Source organism: Bombus vancouverensis, chromosome 7, assembly GCF_051014615.1.
Source record: "Bombus vancouverensis nearcticus chromosome 7, iyBomVanc1_principal, whole genome shotgun sequence".
NCBI classification, from domain to species: Eukaryota; Metazoa; Arthropoda; class Insecta; order Hymenoptera; family Apidae; genus Bombus; species Bombus vancouverensis.
The window spans coordinates 13,353,012-13,365,376 of NC_134917.1; the positions used below are offsets into that span (position 1 = coordinate 13,353,012).

General features: G+C 41.3%; 1 protein-coding gene across 9 annotated transcripts in view; it reads right to left on the bottom strand.

The window, feature by feature from the left end:
- LOC117155963 (ELAV-like protein 2) overlaps positions 1 to 12,365 on the bottom strand; it is a 56,194-nt gene that overhangs the window by 22,064 nt on the left and 21,765 nt on the right. For 3 of the 9 annotated variants that reach the window (XM_076619703.1, XM_076619702.1, XM_033332493.2), the window contains exons 2-7: positions 9,387 to 9,622; positions 8,182 to 8,285; positions 7,375 to 7,528; positions 5,665 to 5,703; positions 4,107 to 4,362; positions 1,697 to 1,738 (exon numbers count right to left, since the gene is read on the bottom strand). In XM_076619703.1, coding sequence (XP_076475818.1) covers positions 1,697 to 1,738; positions 4,107 to 4,362; positions 5,665 to 5,703; positions 7,375 to 7,528; positions 8,182 to 8,285; positions 9,387 to 9,582 — 791 coding nt within the window. In that variant the 5' untranslated portion in view covers positions 9,583 to 9,622. Of the gene's footprint in view, positions 1 to 1,696; positions 1,739 to 4,102; positions 4,363 to 5,664; positions 5,704 to 7,374; positions 7,529 to 8,181; positions 8,286 to 9,386; positions 9,623 to 12,365 lie in introns of all 9 variants that reach the window. The other 6 variants (XM_033332496.2, XM_033332502.2, XM_033332499.2 and 3 more) reach the window with 6 other exon arrangements.

The window sequence follows — 12,365 nt, forward strand, 5'->3', positions numbered from 1 at the left end:
ATTCCGAGGATTGTCAGAAACGTTCGATCGGAGCAAATCTCTCTTGAACCACGGAGGCATGGATTCTCATATCGCCTATGCAAATATCAAAAGTAATATCGCAATTTATTTGGTCGACGATCGATCGTTTCTAAGGCTACGAAAGTCGACACATCGGTGCGTTGTTTTCTAACCATAATCAAGTGCGATTCTCTTGCATTGGTGTGTGCCAACAAAAATACATATACCTATATATTTATACATATACGTATATATATACGGTTCACGTGAGTTCACGTAATTGCTCTTTCAAAGATCGTGCGCCTAGCCTCGCTCCCAGCTCTCCGCCAACGATTCAGTGACACGTTCATCTTTCAACAAATATCGCTGCTTTATATCGTCGTTGTTCTACCATCGAATTAATTGTACTATCGGCGGATGCAAACTGAATCATGTCTTTCGTGTATTGTTACGTTGTGCGTTCATTGGAACTTTTATTATCATTTTTTTGTTTTCTTTTAATTACAGACAACTCATCGTGCGCTGATCTAGCCGAACATTCTTCCGCTTATTCATGTTTTCAAATAGAGGGGTCGACTCTGATCGTCGGCAGAGAGGCCGAGAAATCGCAGGTGCACGATCTCGAGTCGAACACGATCGATGAAGGCAAAGAACCAAAGAAAAGAAACAGTGAAGTAGGAGAAGAAAATGCGAGCTTGTCGAGGAACGTTGATTCGAGTCTCTATTTGCAATATTTTTCTCTGTTCTTTGTTGTATTCTTTTTATTTTCTTGCCAGGCATGGCGACCCGTAGTTTCGCGAGAATCTGTTTAATCTGTTTTATTCTTCTTTCGACGACGATTGAAAAATCGGTCGAAATCCGTCTGTACAGTCCTAGACTATGTTACTTTTGTCAGGATACTATACAAAAGCTTGAAAGCTAGCGGGTAAAGAGGAAAAATGAAAATTCTACGGTTATTTCTAATATCGGTTAAATCAGAGTGAAACTTAGATCTGACTCGCGAAACTTAGAATAAATTTGAAGAACCTCCGACAGAACGTAGAGATGATTTAGAAAAAACAAACGAGGTAATTGAAAAAAGAGAGTAAAGGCAATTTTCTTTTCTTTTCTTTTTTTTTTTTCTTTTTTGTCGTTCGTGTATCGAAGGAAATGAGAAACGTTATGAATTGAGATTGTACACCCGAATCGATTCGCATTCTCGAGAAAGCGCTAAGATATGCTCTGTGACGTTTGGTGGATAGAGAAGCGTTTGAAGGACAACAATTAAACGGAACGAAAGGCAACGAGAAAGAAGAGAAGAGAAAATAGAATAGTGTGAGGCGAGGGGGAAAGAGAAAGAGGCTTTAAAAATTTCATATAAAATATAAAACGTGGCCGTTTAAAAGAACGAATCATAAGATTGAACGGAAATCTCTAACGATAACGATGAAGATTTTCGTTTCGATTCGATATTTGACTTATTCCGAATGAATTTGATATATTATTAGTATCGTGATTAAATATAATTCAACTGTATTGATAACAATTCGTAAAAATGAAATGAAAGTCGAATGAAAGATGGTGTGACCATATGAAATTTTTAACGCGGAGCGTGTGTGGAAGGTAAGAGAACGAAGCCACGCAAGAACAGAAATCAATCATCGAAAAATGAAAAACCGGGAGGGAACGTAGTGGTAGTAACGAAAAAAATACTGACCTCTGTAAGCCTTTGTTAATGGCAAGCATGGCCTTGCCAGTGCTAAAACAAAACACAAAAAGAACAACGTAAGAAGAGAGATACTCCGGGAATGAGCCAATAAAATCGGGATAAGAGTCAGTCGCTTCCTTGTGCTTCCGTTTTATCTTTTTCTCTGGCATTCTTTTTTCTTTTTCCTCGCACGGAACTACCATCTATGGTGCCTCTCCGTTTTCTTTTCTCATCGTGGATAACGCAACAGGCAGGGAGATAAAGATAGATTAAGAAAGAACTAGAGAAAACAAAGAGAAAAAAGAGAAAAAAGAAAAAAGATTGTCAAAAAAAAAAAAGAAAGAAAATAAAATAGATAGAAAATGGAATTTCTCAGGGTAGCTTTCTCCCTTTTCTTGAGAGGATAGGAGAGACAAGGAAGCGTAAAAAAAAAGAAAAAAAATAGATTGCGGCGACGCGGCATCGATCGAAAAGGAAACGATAAAAGTACGGAATAGAGGCAAGCGAAAAAAGCGAAGCGCATTAATCTACTTTTTCATATTTCTTTCCTATTTGCTTCTTTTTTTCTTCTTTTTTTTTTACTGACACACTTCGAATCGTCGAATCTTCGTACGTGTTCGATTCGATCGATTCAACGGTTACACGAGTCTTCCGTCATCAAGTTTACTCGCGTTTGACTGACATGGACAGACAGACGGACCTGAAGTACGCTCGATATCCGGTTGTTAAGCAAGTTAAATGACACGATGACATGATGAGGGAAAGTCTTTATCGTCATCTTCGTTCGTTATATCATGTCTCTGAATGATAATTTTTTTCTTATTTTTTTTTTTTTTTTTGTGATGGCACGCGTCGTGTTTTGCAGAGGCACAGAAACGCGGAACGAAGGAGAGACGAGAATTGCTTTTTCTAGTCTGTTTTGTTATCGACGTTTCTCAACTCCATTTTAATCGAATTCGTCGTCAGCCTCGCATCCACGGTAACGCATTTCCGAGGACCGCGAAACCTTCCTCGCGTTTCTACGAACGAGAAATTATTCAACAAATTTTCTGTCACGCATCGTCGTTTCAATCATACCATCGTGCTAGAAAAGAGTAAAATCGTTTCAACGAGCCAGCTTACCGTGGATCGCGAAGACCAAAACCAAGAAAACTTACAGAAATAACAGAACGTTTGTATGTGCCTTGCTCCTCCATGTTTCCAGAGTGGTCAAGGATCAGTCTTCTGTCTTTCATGCGCGATCAAATGCGATTTTTTTCTGGATCAATAGACTTACATCTAGGTAATTGGTAATTAACTTTGGAGACCACCTTGTACCACTCGTTCGTTGGGAAAGGGCGATTGGATAGGTGATGTTAGGAGGAATGGAATAAGAAAACGATCCAAGTAATAGAAGAAATCAAGGGAATAATCGCTGGTGCTAATGATACGATGAAGAAAGGCCGGACGACGTTCTACGTGTAACTACCAGTGATTTCAATTAACACGGGTCTCGATTAGATTAAACCTCGATACACGTTGTTTCATTCCCGCGTTTCACCGTGTGTCACAGCCGATCGTGAAATATTGATATCGCAACGTCGATTCTACGGTCGATTGAAAGGTTTCCAACGATTGCCCGACTAGTAGCACCTGTCTGGTCTACACATTTTTCTGACGCATATTTGCTCTGATTTTCTGTCGCGTGCATGAATTCTCTATCGCGTTTGTTAAATTTCGTAAGTATCACTAACAACGAAAGTGCAAAGTCGTTCGTATTGAAAATTTGACTTTTGATAACCGCGACGACCATTCTTCGTGAAGGAGAACACGTGACATAAACTAAAATCTCGATGAGAAATGTGCGCTTAAGAGACGGGCAAGATGAAACTTTGATCGCGTTGAAACATGCTCACACGTAGTCGAACATCGAATAGACGAATCTAAGATGAAAGAGGGAAAAAGAAAAGGGAAGAAAAGAAATGAAAAGAAAATATGAAGACGAGGTAATATATCGTATGGTAGATGAGGTGCGTAAGGAGGAGCCTGCAGTGTACTCGGGTACTTAAACGGTGAGTGCGTAAACAAAGAGAAAGAGACAAACAGCGAATCGATCGACCGATCGTTTTAGACTCTACGGGTCACATCGTTGCGTGCAACTGTCAAATTTAAACGTACAAATTTCTTCGTTCATCATCGATCGATCGATGGATCACGCCGAGTATGCGCTCTATCGAACGAGACGCTAAACAAACCTAAAAAATGGAACGGAAAAAAGGAACTGAATCGGAGAAAGGAAATGAAACTGAATCGAACTAAATGGAAATAGAAGAAGAAGAAGAAGGCGAAGAAGGTGAAGAAGAAAACAAGGTAGAAAAGAAGAAGAGAAAAAGAGTAAGAGAGAGATCTTTGGGTAGAGCGAGTAGAGGCGAGTAGGTACCTGGATAGTGGCGACAGTGGAATGTACCTGAAGCGGCCGGTTGGATGGTGGATCGGGCCGCCATATCGTCGGGTCGCCTGCGGTGCCAGATAGGCCAACGGCGGTATCGCCTTGTTGTTGTTACTCGGATTGTTGGCGAACTTGACGGTGATCGGCTCGGATGAGCCCTTCGGAACGGTACCGTTTAACTCTTGAATCGCCCTCTCGGCCTCGACCCGCTGGTCGAACCTTATGAAACCGACCCCTTTCGACAATCCTGTCAGTCAATCGGTTCAAGTTATTCATTAGATTATCGTTCTTTCACGTTTTTATCGAACGAATAACGGATACCGAAGATATGAGAACTTTGGCAGATTCCTCGTTGACTGTTGAGTGACTATGCGTACATGCGATTCTTGACGTTACGAGAAATCTCTCGATGATTCAAGATCTTCCAATCAAACTGTCGCTACGAGTTTCGCAGGTGTGGCAAAGGCAGGGTATTCGCATTGCGATGATCGCGGATAATTTTGAGGGATTAAGCGAAGGAAAATGGACACTATTATTATTAAGAAAGTATTCTATGTATAGAAATACGTAAAACATTGGAACGCAGTTTACTTGGAAAATCTTGGAATCCTCAAGAAACGCAGTAACAATCAACCTTCTATGAAATCCATCAGCCACAAATCGTAATTGTTTAATAGAAACATTTCAATAGCAATCCAATTCGTCGAAGAAAGTTGCCTTTGCATTAACGATACTCGGCGATTTCTAATAAATCGATCGTGAATGCCAGCGAACCTTCTTCTTGTACTTTCCACCCCGTGATCAACGACGAATTCTGTGTAGAATGCAACCAAGTGCATTCGAACGAGTGGCTCGGTGCGCACAGATTCGTTTCTTTACACCGATGTCGTGTGTTCTCGAGTGAGTCGATCATGTTTTCTCTTTGAAGCGATACCCGCGAAGCTGAATGAGTTTGGTAACGCGGCAAAAAGGAGGCGAGAAGGTGTGCGTGTGCGTGTGCGTGTGTGTGCGCGCGTGAGTTTGTGTGTGTCTGTGTTCGTGTGTGCCATGGATCGAGGGCACGGTCGCAAAATCATAATCATAACAAACGACAAAAAGCGTAAAGAAACAAAAATGGCGCTCGGGATTAAAAATTTTGGTCTTGTAGCTGTTGTCGCGGTCACGTGAAAAAAAGCAGCCAATGAGAAAATCAAGAGGAAGTAATATAAAATTATAAAATTAAATAGGAGAGAACAAGAAGTCACTTGTCTTCTATTGGTTTCTCTTTTTCTTTTGTTTCGCATGGTTGATCGTTCGTTCCTCGCGAGAAACTCGTTCTCTTACTTCCTGTTCTCTCCGTTGCTAATAATATAAATTTAACTTAATCTTTTATATCGGTGACAGTCTAAGTAATTGTTTCGCGAGACGAACGAAAACCGAAGCATACGAAGGAAAACAATAGAAGAACAATTTTAAAAAAATAGAAAAAAAATTGACTGAAAAACGGCTGCTTTTGTTTGAGCTTCGACGTAATGAGGGAAAAGAAAAAAGAGTTGTATGAGTTACGTACCGGGCAAATAGTCTCCGCCGCCGGTCACAAACTGTCGTACTAAACAGAAACGGAAAAAATCATATCACGTTAAAAGTCAACTGGCAGCATACACGATTCGCTCGCCCCTGATTCGTCTAGGTGGGAGGGTATGTAATAACGAATAACCGGAAGAAAGAATAAAAATTGACGAGAATAAAAGAAAGAAGATAATAAGAAAAGAAAGTAGTAGAAAGAAAACAAAGGGAGAACGCTTTTTTCTCGAAAAGTATTGAATCTCGTGATCTTGAAATTACGATGAATTCAAATTGGAAGAAAGGAACAAATAAATAGAGCATGAGGTTTCAAATGGATTCAACACTAGGCACAGAGAAAAAAGACGTTCGATCTGGAAATAAATTTCGACAACGTTCCTCGTATGATATTCACTCTTTCATGATGTCGAATAATCAAAATAATCGGTGTCTGAAGAAACAATAAATCAAAATTGGTCGCAATGAGATGAATAAGGGGCGAGCGATCATTCTGTTAGATGTTTTACGCCTAAAAATTTCTTCGTCCTTAAGTATGTAAAGAAGTCTCGTTTTTGTTTGCTTTCTGTTCAAACAGTACTCGAAGATAAACTGAAAAATGCAAAGAAACGAAACGCAACAATAACGAAGAAAAGAAAAGAAAAAAAAAAGGAAAAGAAGAAAAACAGAAATTGATCGTTCGAATCGAGGATCGCACTGTGGAACGAGTGTAATACAGGCAAGTCAGGAACGAAGGAAGAAACAGAGGTGGGTTCCACGTACGATACGCATCCTAACACCAGTGTCGTAATAAGAAAATAAATAAAATTATGAAGCTACAACGGTAGAACACCAAAAATTAATGACACAGTACGAAAAACAGGAACCAAAAAGGAACAAAAGAGAGAAACGAAAACAGAACTGATTAATCGTGCGAACGATGGTAACGAATGTATCAAAATGAAAGGTAACAACTCACAATCAGAGGAACTAACAACGAAAAACGCCAATATGGATATAAAAGAAATGTAACGGTACAGGGTGGTTAGGCCATGAGGCTGTGCGTGAAACTGGGGATGCAAATAGAATGCACTGCTAACAAAAAAGTAAGCTGAGAACGTAAATAACAATAACGAGCGAAAAAAATACAAAAGAGTATGGAATCAAAAACGAAAATTTGCGATCGTGTGTCCTCTCGAATGATCTCGAATACAAAGTGTTCTTTGTTACTAACTAAAGAGAAAAATGGACGAGAGAAAAAGAAAGGAAGAAAGTAGCAATCGTTAAACAGATCGGAATGAAAGATGCGTAAACGAGATCACGCAGCTCCGAGACGACATCGACCAACGAAAAGTGTATACAGCGTTCTCGTTCGCTGTCTAAAATTTAATTGAAATATTCGTCACTCGTTCACAACGATCGTGTTCGTTCTCGCTCTGATTGCAGGCGCACCGATCCACCCCACAATACGACTAAAACCCCATGGCCTACTTTTTATAATTCTTCGTCAAATTGTTCACCAAGCTTCCTAACGAATCTCCTTAATTGAACGGGCGCGAGTCTGATTCGCGCGGTCTCAATCTACTTTGCTCTTCGAACAAAGCGAAGGGAAACGGCATTTTCCCCTTAGAACTGCCGAATTCCATGGCCTTCCACAGGGCTGATTACATTCTACTGGCCGATACGATCCTCGTCAGTTGTCAGGTAATTAGCAACTTACCGGTGATGTTGTCGCAAAGTATCCGCGATGTGATGATTCTGCCATATGGGTTGAATAGATTCTCCAGGTCTTGTTGCGTCATGTTCTTCGGCAAACCGCTCACGTACAGGTTTGCCCCTTTGATCGCCTCGCTGCTCGGTCTCGCGTACGATACCTGCCAAGGTGAACACTCGTTAATTATACCAACCGATAGAAAAGTAACGCGAGTCAGAATTAGAAAAGTTTGTAGGTAAATGCGTTATACGTGACTCGGAAGAAACTAGAGATAGGAGACACTCTACTTCGATCTTCTTTTTTCAGTGGATTAACATCATGTACGTGGTACGTGAGCGGAACAATTTTATCTGTTCTGGTGGAGTTAATAAATAGCAGATGCGATAGTGTCTTTGAATTCACGCCAGCCTATTTCCATCATCGCCACACCGTCTAATATCATGAATAATCTCGTTCGTATAACATATTTCAAATGATTAGCTTTGACAAAATAATGACTGCGAAGCGCGACTTCGCGAGAAAACGCAATAACGACAAGCTATTACAGATTTTCGCGAGCCTTTTGTTCCCGAGTTGTGGCTAATTTATTTCTGGCCAAACTATGTAAATGCGTTAATGAAAGGCTCCGTTACACTGGGATTAAAAGTAGACTCGAGTTCGTGATAGCATATAACCCGTGTAGTGCGTATAAATCAGATCATTCATGGGAACTTTAGCTCGCAAGTCGAGTATTTAATTCCAAATATATATATCTAAAGAAATCCTAATAAATAGATAGTTTGGTATGTCTAGAGATATTTAAGGAGAACGAACCTTGATCGTTTTGTTTTGCAGACGAAGACCGTTGAGCGTGTTTATCGCCTTCTCAGCATCCTCAGGCCGGTGATAGTTAACAAAACCGTAACCTAAACTCTGACCTGTAACAGAAAATAAACCGTCATATTAGACTATTGGACACTTAAAAACAGATAGATACACGTAGATCGATATTTCCGCCTTTTACGATTATTAAAAGGTATGATTCGAAGAAAACGCAGAGTTCGCGTACAGTAAACGCGTGTTCGTTCATTGAGTAAACGAGTACGTGACAGCGACGAGTGTTTTTGAAAAACAGGAAACGCAGGCGGTGCAATACGGCCCTGAGAGATCGCGGCGAGGTCGAATATAAAGCGGCAGAGGCTCGAACCAAACGACGCCCCCGCTACTCCGATGCCCGAAATAGCGTCGCGACGTCCACGCACGTGCTCTCCACTAACGCACGGAATTCAGAGACGGGAGTACGCCAGGCGAAATTACGCTGGATTACGCGCACTCGAACGTGCACGGTCAGTCAGCGCAGCGGAAAAATTCGTCGACCAAGATAACGGAAACACGACGTTGCGTAATCGTTCCTTTATTCCTCGGTCAGCTTCCCGAGATTATCGATAAAAATTCGATGGATTCTTCGACGATGAAAACGTGTGGTGTAGCTCATCCTCTTCGTACGATCGTTCGAAGAAAAGGAGAACTCTGACTGATTGTTGGTATTCTAAAGAAATATCATCTGGAGTGACGTTACGAGTGTTTAGTATCATGATAAAAATGTAGGGAATCAATGGGCACGTGATGTTTGAAACCGCGATATTTGTATTATTCAACTTGTGACCTAATGATTTATACTGTGTACCGTAGTTGTATCGCGTCTTTACGAGATTGTATTCGATTTGAAAAGGCTTTCAAAGGGGACTGATACAAAATAAACAGGCGCAGACGAATCGATGCCGAATACTCGACCAAGACTAAACACCGTCCCTCGGTAACGTCTAGAAATCGATAAACAAGTGTAGAAAGACGTAACTTCTTCTTATGTTGAACGTTTATCCGTACTATCGTAATAGTAACTTTCCGCTAAAATTATCACAACAATGAGCAACTGTCTGTTATTCCATCACACTGGAACAAGGGATTTTCTCCAAATTTTTCAATAACGATCGTTTAGCATCGACCGCGATAACGGATGCAGTGGAAGTTTAACTTACCGGTGAGTTTATCGCGAATCAACTTGCAGCTCTCCACCTCGCCTATGCTCGCAAAGAGGGATCGAATCTCATCCTGTGTCATGCTCTGTGGCAAATAATTTACAATGAGATTCGTCTTGGACTCTTCCTGCGAGGCCTGTCCGAGGGTGGATCCACCATTTTGTTGCACGACTGTGTCCATTCCGTTCGCCATCATTGCAGTCTTCTACCGAGTTCTCTCTAACTACGTACGAAATCTGAAACAAGAAAGCGTCCTTTTATCGTTACGCAACGAATAGCTGATACGTTTCTTTTCAGCTTCTATGTATTTTGCTAAAATAGTTTCGTCCTCTATCTCTCGGTACTCTCTTGGGTCAGCATCGATAATGTCAATCGTCTGGCGTCTACCGATCGACGATACCTTCTAAAGCTCTTTATTACAATGCAATCGATCACCTTGTTGTTTATTTATCGTGTAAGGAAACAAGTGTGTCACTGAGAACTCAAGAGACAGACAGTGATACTCAACCATTGAAACGTTGTTCGAATATTTTGTAAAATTATAACGATAAATTCCCGGTTTCCATTCGACTACTCGCGGACCCCGAATTTCGCATGTACATTTTTTTTTTATTGAAATAATTATCCCAACGATAATATTGATATCTCGCTAGGGGCTCCTCGATAAATTCAACTAACATGTCAAAGTTAGGTTATCGAGGCGACGAGGAAGAACACAGGAAGAAACAGACAAGTATAAACACGGGCTGTCGTTGGAATTTTGAAGGACGTAAAAACGCCTGCTAATCAACACGCTGTAAATGATGCATAAGCTTCTTGCGGCACTGACAATACAAATTCGAAGAGACATAGGTCTTTGCTCATATTAGGTATTTACATGGTAACAAGCATATTTTCGCTAATGAAAACAAAGCATTATAAACAGTTCTTAATACATATATACGAATTGTTCGAATCGATTCGCTTACGACGAAGAATTTTTTTAAGCATTTGAAAAAGGCTTTTTCTTTTTTTTCTTTATTTTTTTTATTTTCTTTTTTTTTAGCTATAACCACACGCGAGGATCATTATCTTTCTCGTAGATTAAATTAAAAGCAACTGGAGAAGACAAGACGCGTGGCACGGTTACGGGCAACTTACGAAAATTCATGGTTCACGCAACTGGATGCTGACGTAATCTGACAATGACTTTCAAAACACAGCGTGAAAAGAACAGGCGGAGGTGGCGGTTGGTAGGGACGAGGGTAAGGTCCAATAGAAACGCGGATAATTTAAAGGGGCGACGACCCCCCTTTCTGGTTTAAAGGGCTCGCCTCCCTCGTGCCTTCCCCTTCCGCCCTTCCAACCAAACCACCGAACTCGATGCGTTTACAGGGTGTCCAATATCAATCGTACGTCTACCATTCCGTTCCCTTTTAAAATTTTGTATATCTTTCTCCCAATTAAACTTCGTTATATACCAAATTCTTTCTTCTAACACAACAAATGATATTTTTAGCAAATGTCTAATCAAACGTAGCGAAAATGCCGTGGAAACTTAAAAAATGAATAGACGCAGAAACTTAATATTTTCTAGTTCAAAAGGTCAACGATCTCGACGAACGATCGTCTATCGATTCCTATTCCAACGTACCCGTAAGAAGAATTAAGTAATTTTGATCGAAACACCCGGTATGTGGTCGCACACGCCTCGAGCGAAAGAGACAGAAAGCGAACAAAATAAAAGGCGAAAAAAAAAGGGAAAGAGAGAAAGGGGAATTATACGCGATGGCCGTAGGGTGCCGATGGTGTTCATGGTTAAGGCGAATACACACAGCTGCCACGACATGTACGTATATCAGACCCGGCACGAGCTATCGGTGGTGTACATTTTAATTCTCTCTTTCCCTTCCGCCTCCTAGCTTCTGTCAGTCGTTCAACGTAGTCATCAGCTGTCCTTGGAGCCACCCCACGCTGGGAGCCTCTGTGTCTCATGGCTGTGGTCACCCCAATCGAACTGACCACGTTCTCTCATGAGATATCTTTTATTATATGTACAGGATAGATAGCTTTTATCGTATGCATCGAATAATGTGCCGTATCCAACACGAGACATGGGAAAGAATAAACTACGACGGCGGACGCCTGTGTTAATTCAAATTTCCTATTCGAAACGCATCAGACATAGCTTTCGTGTTACGGTTACAGGGTGTCAAAGACCTCCTGGGAGCCTTTCGAAAGGTTTCCAACAACATTTCCTATTAGGGGAATCGAATCCTCTTGAAGGAAAGAAGCCTAACTCAGGACGAACGTTCCACGAAATTTTAAATCCACGAAACCTATATCGCTACGCTCGTGACTAGTAATTTTACAGAAACCTTATACCAGAAAATTATAAGACTCCAAGAGTCCGCCTATAAATATCACGGTTTCTAATTTTCCAAAAAGATATAACGACGCGTTAAGAATAGCAAAACTTTTAGTAGAAGCAAAAGATTGTTCGAAGATAATCCGTAGACTGTTGTGTGTATGGCACAGAATGAATCCCTTCGAAAAGTGCCGACGGTATTCTTCAACAGATTGCTTGGTGGGCTTGATGGTGTTTACGAACGAGGCGAAGAAAAAGGCGCGCTCAGCAGTCGGAGAAAATGTCGGAGCCAGCAGTTATCGTAGCCCCGCATCTTCCGTAGTTATCGATCCACGTTCTCTCTGTCTCTGTTACTCCGATGGCCGGCATCGCGATATTTTAGGACGGCAGAATGGAAGCCGAGAAACCCCATTGTCGGACGAGAAGAACGCATCGAAAAAGTATCGTTCGCCGGTGACTTCGAAACGCGACTCCTGTGCCACCGTCATTATCCGACGACAATGGACGTTATGCATGGATGCGTGTACGCATATACGCGCAACCTGGGGTTGTCCGCGCCACAATGCGGAAAGCCACCCCCTTTCGCCAGACTTGGCCTCGCAAAAGTCGATCTCCGTTTACGATCGTCTCTC